At 35.4% G+C, this 11,240-nt stretch overlaps 3 gene segments (V, D, J or C); all 3 read right to left on the reverse strand.

Moving 5' to 3' along the window:
• Nucleotides 1-2,635: 2,635 nt before the first annotated feature.
• On the reverse strand, nucleotides 2,636-3,275 carry LOC130237982 (T cell receptor alpha variable 5-like). The segment is given in 3 exon segments: nucleotides 2,636-2,692; nucleotides 2,774-3,078; nucleotides 3,236-3,275. Coding segments are annotated over 3 exon segments (402 nt in total).
• A 3,752-nt stretch (nucleotides 3,276-7,027) lies between these two features.
• Nucleotides 7,028-8,386, reverse strand: LOC130237998 (T cell receptor alpha variable 21-like). The segment is given in 3 exon segments: nucleotides 7,028-7,051; nucleotides 7,824-8,128; nucleotides 8,347-8,386. Coding segments are annotated over 3 exon segments (369 nt in total).
• Nucleotides 8,387-9,229: 843 nt separating this feature from the next.
• Nucleotides 9,230-10,639, reverse strand: LOC130238008 (T cell receptor alpha variable 12-2-like). The segment is given in 3 exon segments: nucleotides 9,230-9,244; nucleotides 10,179-10,468; nucleotides 10,597-10,639. Coding segments are annotated over 3 exon segments (348 nt in total).
• Between the last annotated feature and the right edge of the window lie 601 nt (nucleotides 10,640-11,240).

Here is an 11,240-nt window from a genome sequence, read left to right on the forward strand (position 1 = left end):
TACCAAATTCCTGTGTTGTGATGAAAAGTGTAACGATGAGCAGTTTTTTCATCATTTATTTTTTGTCATTTAAATGAATGTGTTTCTGTATAGCTCTCTGTTTCTCTCTGCTGCTCTTTGCTTGATAAAGTCTGCGTCTGAATCTCGTGCCACACTGATGGTGGCACTTTTGAAGAAGGCTGCTCCCTAGTGCTGAATTCATGCATTTCTGACACTAACATTGTGTTTACATGTTTGAGCATAAGCAAAGACACATTTGTGACACTGGATCACATAAAGAGTCAGTGTAATTGTTTGGAATTTATGCATTTTTTTTTGAAAGCTGTGAGCTTTGTTGGGAGGTAAACAGTATATAGCCAAGATACAACTATGTGACAATCTGTAATCTGATTGTTAAAAAATCTAAATACTGTGGAACATTTATTTAAACATTCAGTAATAAATTTACAGAATATCTTCATGTACTTAATATTTCTAACAAATTTTGACATAAAAGAAAAATCAATAATTTTGACCAATACAAAGTATTTAGGTCGATTGAATGTGCAGCATACATCTGGTTTTGAGGTCCAGGGTGATATTTCACAAAATGAAGCCTTATTCTTTTTTTGCAGTTGCTAGCCAGACATTTTTTTAGACAGAGGTGTCATGCTATCAGGTATGGAAATATAGTGAATTTATTTAAAGCTGCAGTTAAAAACTTTTATAAGTTTTACCATACACATCATATTTCATCCTCATTTCAACTGAAAACATGAATTATGGCACATTAGAGAAACCTGAAAACGTTGAAGAAAGATTGTTCAGTTTCATTTCTCCTGACTGATCATCTTTGTCCAGCACTTATTGTCATTTTTTCTTTTTTTACATTAATTAGTAACTCAAAGATTGGGGTCCTTGTGAAGTGTTATGGCCTCAGAACGTCCACCCCACCGGTTTAAGTAGAGATTGGTTTTAAAGGAGAGGTATCCCCTGTCACGATATCTATTTTTTTTTGTCATATGATAGATTGCACCAAAATATATTGCGATAAATGATATTATTGTTATTTTATGCATTTTATTACAAGACCATTTTATGCCACTCATAATACTAATGCAAGTACACTCTTCCAAAGAACACAATGTTTTATTCCAAAGAATATTTCATTGAATTATAGTCCCTTTAACAATTGAATAATTAGGCATTGGAATGAGAATGTGAAAACGTATATCCTAAACAAATGAATAATAATGATAAATGTTCACCAGATAAGTGCAAGGTATAAAGAATTAGAAAAAGTAACATCTATTTTCACTTGTTAGGCACACATAATATACTAAAGTAATTTATAGTAAATACTATAGTGTTTTTTTTAATCATACTGACACTGTAACCTCCAATAGAGACAGAGATAAAATGTTGCAAGAATTGTTTATGTATGGGCAATATTTATTGCATCATCAAAAATTATTGAGGTCATCGCCCTGTGTTGTGCGATAAGTCGAAATATTGATTATTGTGACAGGCCTAATGTTGGGGTGATGCAGGGATCCTGAAGTCCAGAGATAATGGAGGTTGGACAAGCTTGATATTTATGGGGGTTTGGTCTTATGCTGATTGGATAATAGAACGATTGTTAATGATGAATTAGAAATGTCAAAACAGCTGTGCATGTTCCTCCCGAAATCTTTTTTTATAAAACATCACAAAGAGTTTTTAACACTAAAGTACTCCAGCATTGCTCTATGCAGGAATTCCTCTTTGTATTTCAGAAAAAGATTCTATTTGTTTTTCATTTGCAGCCTTCAATATGAGTTTGAGACCCTGCCACCTTGTGGACACGTTTTCAGATTTTTCTCAGTGACCTAAAATGATTCCATTTATATTTCCCCACATAATACCTTCTATAATTCAAGACTTTTTATACTACTCAATAAACTGGGAGTAAAAATAGCACCCACCCATGCCAATTTGGGAAATAAGAGATAATGTTGGTGGTCTACAGATATATAATGTCACACAATATAAATGACTAGTTTCAAAGACTAGTTTACCTCATACAACTGAAAAAAAAAAACCCTGCTTTACATAAACAATAAAAATAAAAAGCTAAATCTTTAACAGTAAAGAGAAATTCCATACCCAGTTACATCTTTATTCCATACATAGACAAATTTTATTCAGTAAAGTTTCAATCACACAACCTCCTTCAGGCATTTGTGTGACTATTACATACAGTATAAATATACATTCATTTATTCATTCATTCATTTTTCTTCAGCTTAGTCCCTTTATTCATCCGGGGTCACCACAGCAGAATGAACCGCCAACTTATCCACCATATGTTTTACCCAGCAGATGCCCTTCCAACTGCAACCCAGTATTAGGAAACACCTATACACTATCACATCCACACACATACACTACGGCCACTTTAGCCAATTCATCTATGGCACGTCTTTGGACTTGTGGGGGAAACCGGAGCACCCGGAAGAAAGCCATGCAAACACGGGGAGAACATGCAAACTCCACACAGAAACGCCAATTGACCCAGTCGGGACTCGAACCAGCGACCTTCTTGCTGTGAGGCGACAGCGCTACCCACTGAGCCACCGTGTCACCCCAATAAATATACAGCTAATTTTAAAAACAGTTAAGAACAAATGTCTGGAATACAGTACATCTGAGAGGGCAATCTGGGAATGTGATTCTGTGGATTATGTGATTTGTAGGAAGTATGCTTTTTTACATGCGTCAGGTTTTTGTATAGAGCTGATGTGTTTCCTGTCACTGTGGGCCTCAGAGCACAGTAATACACAGCAGAGTCTGATACTGCAGCAGAGGAGAGCAGCAGATCCACACGCTTTTCTTTGTCTTTAGAGACTCTGGCTGTAAATCTGTCATCAACATCTGATTTCCAATCTTCTTTTGTACCTTCTGGAATGAGCACAAGATATTGAGGAGCTGATCCAGGTTGCTGACGGTACCAGAAAAGAGTATTTGCAGATGAATAAGTGCAAGATAATGTAACACTTGAGCCCTCGTCAGCAAACTCTTCTATTTTGACTGGTTTAATTTCATCTCCATATGTTGCATCTGCAAGAGTAGAACAAATGTTTTATGATCTGGTGAATACATTGAAATTTAAATATTTCTGTACAATTTCAACATTGTGTACAACATTAAAAATACTCTTTATAATGTTCTGGCTGCTCAGGCTTAGATGCAAATCACAAAACCCTTCAATACTTACATGCAAAGATAGAAAGCAGAATGCCAGAAAGGAGAATCATTGTGTGTTTCTTCTGCTGTCAAACAGACTTGAAGTTGAACAAGATCACATCAGATGTTTGTGTTTTAAACCCTCCCCCTTTCGTGGAGATCTTTGGCAGATCAGATCTGTTTCATGTTCTGGATTGTCATTCATGGCACCCTCTTGTGGTTGATTACTGATTCTCTTGTATGGTATGAATCCTTTAGAGCAGAGATGCCCAAACGAGTGCTCGCAGGCCTAGGTTGGCCCATTGTAACCTTTGATTTAGCCCACCATCCCATCTGGGGAAATATTTGGTCATATTATACATTTGGTTCTAATTTAACGTAAGCTTTCATTTGTTAGTTTTATTTTTAAGCTACAAAAAAAAAAACTTAAATGTTTCAATTAAATTTTGTAAATTAATAAAATTTTTTAATCAACATACTGTTCTTCAGTGGATAAAGCACAATTGACCCTTCGCTAAACCACACCGAAAAACCGCTATCCACCAATCGTGACCTAGCAATCGTAGCAATGCGCAGGAGTTCTGTCAAGCTTTCGAGCGAGGGAAGCAAGCCAAAGCGTTGTGCATATGGATTGTGCAAATCTGATACCCGGTATCCTAAATGTTTGGACGGGGTGGTGGAATTTTCCCTTTTTAAAACCCAAGGGGAAAAATGCCAAAATGGATCAAGCTGTGTGAGGGGCGCTAAAGGAGCGGAGTTAAGTTGGTTTTGTTTCGATATTCCTGACACAGTCATAGACGGCAATAACTCACACACCTCTTACCGTGAATAGATCTAAACTGTGTTTCCTTCAAAAATACAAAGCAGGTTATGTTTCCCAGCTCTCTTTTTCTTTTTGCTCGATATTATGAGCACTGTTCCGTTTAAGCCCTCACCGTAGTAGTCATACTTATAGCAATCATATTTCCATCTGTTTCAAGCTATGGATATTTGAAATTACATATCAACAGCATTTCATTTCATTTGCATTTCAATTTATTTCTTCCACTTTACTGCAAATTAGAATAGAAACTGGATACAGAGCACACAAACATGCTGACAGTTATAGGTAACTTATTGTACATTGTAATGGGCCTATGATGCTAATATTCCACACAAATTCATCAGTTTCCCCTTTCTGGCTGTTCTTTCTATGGATGAATGATGTAAAAGCACTGTCCATGCATGTTTCCTTGTCGGTTAGTAACGCTATATTTCATTGCACAACAGTTAATCTTTCAGGTTTTTTGGCTAAAAAAGATAAATCACGGTTTAATGTGTTATTATTAGATTTTTTTTTAATGTCAACTCTTTTGCTGTGCATGAGCTAAGATGTTAAATGGTCAGCGTATGAGGCAGCTAGACTAACCTAGCTTCAATTTTGATTAAGATATTTTCTGATCGGTTGCCTATTATGTGGTGAATATACTCCTGTAATGTATACTGCAGTCCTTTTTTGTCCGGCTTTCTCGGATATCTCACCTGTTCGCCAAAAATGACTAATTATATCCCTGGCAAAGTCTGACACCGGCACATACACATTGTAATAGACGTACCAGGCACGAAAGCTTGACAGGCGTATCATCAGTAACTAAGGAGGGCGGGGCTTAACGAAAGGTCAATTGTGAGATCCTCAGTGAGCAAATCAAGGCAAAGACAGGTGCCGCTTGACTAATGTATGTGGCAATAAACTCCATATTGTTATAAATGGAATTCTTATGTTTTCATTTTATTAGGTTCATTATAAAAATGTAAAAAAAATATATAATAGATTAGTTAACATACTTAAAGTTTCTAGTTATTTTTAAATAAACAAAAAAGAAAAAAATATTCATTGAAACTTTGCAATACAGCTTGACATATATTTACCTTTGGCCTACGACCGTCAATCAAGATGCATCAAATGCGTTGATCAACCATTATTAATGGTGTACATATATTTTACAGCCAGTTTAGACCTATATTTTTGTCGTTTAGATTAAAAAAGGGAATTATTGAATGTTTCTCTCACTCTCGCGTCAACTGCGAAGCCAAGCGAAAATAGGCTTAAGAAAGTGAAAGCAAAAGTTGAATCCCGGACAATTTACAAGACTTAGAACCCGGGCCGGACAAATTTTTAAGTCCCAAAAAGGCATGCCTCTGTGGGTCTGCAGAGCACGTAAGACTGTGGGAGTGTTGACAGGTCTTTTGCACATAGAACAAAACGGGTAAAGGAGAAAAGATTTTCCACTACTTAATCGATTGCGGATGTTTTGGTTATTGAGCGGATACAAAAAAGTGTACAGTAAAGGATGTTAATAGTTTAAAAAAAGAGTGTCACTAAATATACTTGTGCGGCCGTTATTATATCTGGGCAGCACACCCAAGTAAAGTCTTTGTGTGGCAAGCACTGTAGTATTTACAATAAATTACTGTAGTATATTTTCATGTGGGTGTCTGACAACTGATAATAGATCTGGTAGCAAATATGATACTTTTTACCATGCACTTTTTTTAAACATTTATTATTGTTTATTTAGGATTTGCATTTTCACATTCTGATTTCAATACCTAACTATTAAAGTGTTAAAATGACTATAATTAAATGGGATATTCTTAATAATAAGATAATATGTGTTCTATTGAAGAGTGTATTTGCATTGTGATGATATTGTCATTCTGGCATTATATAATGAGTGGCATAAAATGGTCTTTAACAAAAATATCATTTATCGCAATGTATTTTGGTGCAATATATCACACAACAACAACAAAAAAATTGTGACAGGCCTAATTATAACACATCCTGTCACACACACGTATGTGTTTTTAAGCAGGAACGTCACTGAAAAAGCAAAGTATGCAGACAGCATGACATTTCTGTTTAGATAATTTGTTCCTGCTGCTTGCAATCGTGCTACTGTGCTGTCATTGCAATGCTGGTAAAGTTATGTCTTTGAACCCGTTTACTGTCAATAAATATTCACTTTCAATAAAATGTTGTTATTTTACTAGCTTTTTTTAATGATCATAAACTATGTTATTGAGTTAAATCTGAAAAGTCTTACAAAATTATTTCAGTTATTGAATAAAATAAGAACTAGTTCTTACAAAGTTGTTTAGGTTTCAGCGCATGCAGAAGTTTTGGTTTCTGTTTTAGGCCAGAATTTTCATTTCGGTGTATTCCTATGCTTTAAACATAAAGCAGATTATCAGCATATATCAGCTAGTATTTAGGGATACAGTAATTTTGGCAGTAAAACAGGTCCAGATTCCATCATTGCGCTCTTATTCTTATTTTATTTATTTTTATTTTAGTTTATCGAATTTCATTCTCTAAATTTTTATAATCCTGTGTTGTGTTGTCAGTTTCTGTTGTTTGATGTACTGTAGCACCTTGGTCCTGGAGGAACACTCTGTACTTCACCTTATATTGTTTATATGACAATAAGGCATATCACGTATTCAAGAGTTGAATGAATCAGGTTTTTGTTCAGTGCTGTTGTGTTTCCTGTCACTGTGGGCCTCAGAGCGCAGTAATACACAGCAGAGTCTGATACTCGCAGATCCTGGACCAGCAGAGGAACTGATTTTGCTGTGGAGTTCAGTGTTGCAGAAAATCTCTTCTTAAAATCAGGCACAGTGGTTCCTTCACCATATATTTGTTTATTCAGAATGAATGTTGGTGATCTGTTTGGCTGCTGTTTGTACCAGAAGAGGTATATATTAATATCAGTGGTGCTGTAATTACAGTGTATAATAACTTGACCTCCTTCATTCGCAGTTGTGTCTCTCGAAGGCTGTTCTACTCTGTCTTGTCCTCTGCACACTGGAGAAATACATAGAAAAGTGGATCATTAACATAAATTATGAGCAAAGCAAACTTAATCATTCAGTTATCATAATGGAAATAATTTCCAGTTGAAGTGCACAGAAACAGAAATGCACTTACCATAGTAATGTACAATAAAACACAGGGAAATGAAAGCCCATCTACACATAGTTGATCTCTGAGGTAAAAGGACAGAAATGGACTCCACTGAGCTGTCAGAAGCTTTGTGGAGGTTTCTCTCACTGAGCTCTACTTTAAATTCCCATGATCCACTCATACATGAAGAGCGCAATACTGACCTCTGCTGGAGAAAACTGGAAATGGCTAAACTTTATATTCTGAAAACAGTGAATAATTCTCCACAATGGTAGAATGTATGTACGTGTTTTAGACCCATTTCTCCCCAGTACATGTATTTACTGCCACTAGTTCAGTTATAAAATAAATTGAATGTTTTAGATTAACACCTGATGTCTAAGGAAATGTAAATAAAAAAAAATCAAAGCAAGAAAAAACAGAATATATATATAGCGTGGTGGTATTTTTTACCTTTGTTTGTTTTTTATTTTTTTTCCACTTGTAAATGAAGGATTTCTGCTATAGTTGCATACTTTACTACTAAATTCATCAATAAAATGGCCAAAAATGCAAGTGCTTCCTTTGAATGGGCATGATGATTCTAGATAGAAGAGGAGTGATCTGTGTGTCATTTATGAAGCAGGTTTTTGTTCAGTGTTTGTGTGTTTCCTGTCACTGTGGGCCTCAGAGCACAGTAATACACAGCAGAGTCTGATACTGCAGCAGAGGAGAGCAGCAGATCCACACGCTTGATTTCTTTTCCAGCTTGATTTTCTTTTCTCAGCTTAGTTGCAAACCTGGGATCTACTTCAGAAAACTTAGTCTCTGTTAGACCATCTGTTATGAGCAGAAGGTTTTGAGGAGCTGCTCCAGGATAGTGACGGTACCATTGAAGATTATATGCAGAGGTATAACTGCAGGATAAAGTAACATTTGAAGCCACTGCAGCAAACACTTCACTGCTGTCAGGACTGATTTCATCTCCAAAACTCACACCTGGAAAACAATGACAGCTTTAAAATGATTTATTACTATGGGCAGAAATTTTATACATGCAATGAACTCATTCATTATTTTAAATTCTGCATATTCTAAATATGTCATTTAAGAATGTTTTCATTTTCTATTAAATAGGTTCGTTATAATTTGAAAATTATTGCACATATTGGGCTTTTTAATGCAAATGCACGTAAAACATACACAAGCACACTTACATGTGAAGGCAGAGAGCAGAATGAGTGAATGAAGAATCATTGTTGACGTGTGTGTGTGTCTCTACAGCAGGACTGAGCTTTGAACATTCGAGCAAATGTAACAAGAAAGTCTCTGATCCTTGAGCTTAACTCCTCCTCTTTCAGCCTCCTATACAGCTTGATGGTAAAATGTGTTTGTCATATATACACAGTTTAGATCAAGTCAATTTTTCGTTAGTATTTTACCATAAGACCATACAGGTTTATCCTCAGGTACATACAAAATCATAAAGATTGTTTTTTTTTCTGCATATAGTAGACGAATGATGAAATGCAGTAAACAATGTGCACAACATAGGAACAAATGCTGCAATTAAAGCATTTTTAAATATTCTGATAGGGTTGTGGGCAATATGATGAAATTGTATGGACCAAATAAAAAATCTATCGTTTCATATTATGCTCTATTATTTATTTAGTGGTGTAATATTGGGTGAGTAATATTTTTTAAGAATTAAGAAAGCACAACATGAATAACAGCATTGGGAGAAAGTAAATAGCTTTTTATGTAGCTATATTTTTACTTTCATATTGGAGCTGTAATCATGTTTCATATTTTATAAATATTTATTTTTTTATACTTTTACATTTTTTTATTCAAACATTTCCAAGAAGTGAGAAAAATTATCACAAACGAATGAGGGAATTTTTGGAGTATGTACTTTAAATGTAAAAAGACATCAATATAGTGGTCAATATACAAATATGAATTGATTGAATTTACAAAATGATAATGTCATGAAATATATCATCATTAGGATATGAGATGACTGTTTATAATTGTCATAATGATAGATTTTTGTAGATTATTGTCATATTACCCAGCCCAATTATCACAGTACACTCAGTTACCAGGGAGCTGTTTCATAAAAGTGGATTAGAAATCGGGGATTAAAGTCAAAAGCCTGATTTCAATGAGCCGAACTAAACGTCCACGCTTAGAATGGTTCCATAACAGCAAGTTGAAGATTATTTGATTTTACTAATCTGAGTTCAGATAAATGCTTGTGCACGTTACTGTCTTGAAACCTTAAAGGTCGAGCATAGAAACATTGATTATGTTGTGTGCTATGGCAACTACGAGAAATGAAAGAGCTCTGAAATGAGACACAGCTGTTCACAGCGAGAATATGTTGGAGGAAATATTAAATATACTTTTAATAAACAGGAAAAAAAATCAACAAACATTAAAAATATATCTCAATTTAGTTGAAATTTTGTAGTTTGTATTAGAATAACTGGTTTGAATTTAAATGTATATATCGTTCTACTGTATTTTTTAAAAGATGTTTGGTGTATATATATTTATTATTAAGTGACTATAAAGTTTTAAAATAGCATCAAATTACGATTAATTAATGTTAACATTACTTTAATTAAGCTTGAACTTAAGACATAAGAGTTAACCTGCCCCAGACCAGGCTAGTTTTCCTGCATAAGTTGCCAGAGTAACTGAGTTTGAACTATCGTAAATTTGATATGTGAAACCGGATCCACCATTAATAAACCTGACTTACCAAAATAAGCTTGGCTTTTTCTCTAAGCTTGGTTTATGGAACAGCCCCTAGGACTTGATTAATAATATTAATAATAAAGATAATAATAATAAACCTGCTCAACTAACTTAAACTTGTCATTTCATCGTGGTGACCCCTAATGAATAAAGGGACTAAGCCGAAGGAAAATGAATGAATGAATTTGTGATTAGTTGATAGTGTGTGATGTTTCTGAAAGCTTTTATTGTTCGTTGTGTTTTTGTAGTGTGTAGATGAGTTTCCTGTCATTGTGGGCGCCAGTGCACAGTAATACAGCGCAGAGTCAGTCACTTCAGCTTCAGAGATCTCCAGACTCACACGTTTGCTGTTTTTATCAACTTTAGGTAAAAGTCGAGGAGGAAGAGGTTTACTTTTGTCTCCATGCTCATAAATGTATGCAAGGAACTCTGGTCTGGATCCAGGATACTGACGATACCAGTGCAGGTTATTCACAACTCCTTCATATTTACAGGACAGAGAGACGGTTTCTCCTTCACTTTTAAGTGTCGTGTTTTCCAGCGGTGTTATTGACTGTGCAAACGTCTCCTCTGCAAGACAACCATTAATTAATTCAACCATTAATTAATTCACGCTAATAAATTACAAGGAAATCAGTGCCCAGATCTTCATATTATTGATCAATTGATTAAAGATTAAATAATAAGTAAATTCTTACTTTCTATCAGTAATAGCAGAAGCAGAACACAGAGCATCTTCATGTTTGCAGTTTGAGAAGCAAAGTTTGAGCTGCTCTTTTTCAGCTCTTTACATGCTCCACCTCCTGACGAAGAGGATGAGAACTCTGTATTAAAGGGATAGTTCACACAAAAATCTAAATATGCTCACTTTACTCAGTTGTTTCATACTTTAAAGCAGGGATGTCAAACTCAATTCCTGGTCAAACACACCTGATCAAACTAATTGAGTCCTTCAGGCTTGTTTGAAACCTACAGGTAAAGCTGCGGTCACACTAACTAGAGTTTGATAATGCGAAATTCTGTCGTACGGCACTACGAAAAGGGGTGGGATTAAACAAGATGATTAGACATTAAAAAAAGTGAGCGATTGCTCCATGTTCTAAATTTCTGTCCAGAGAGATCATGTTTTGATTCTCGATTGGTCTTACGCAGTCAAGTATTGCGATTTCGCTGGTCAGAGTTCACAAAGTTTGAACTTTGCACCGCAGTAACCTGCGAAACTTGATGCATGACCTTGCGTTTCCGGTCTGACGCATTCGCGAAGTGTATGGGGAGACAAGTCCAGTGTGTTGGAGCAGGGTTGGAACTAAACTCTGCAGGGCTGAGTTTGATATCCCTGGTT

Source organism: Danio aesculapii, chromosome 2, assembly GCF_903798145.1.
Source record: "Danio aesculapii chromosome 2, fDanAes4.1, whole genome shotgun sequence".
In the NCBI taxonomy this organism is placed as follows: Eukaryota; Metazoa; Chordata; class Actinopteri; order Cypriniformes; family Danionidae; genus Danio; species Danio aesculapii.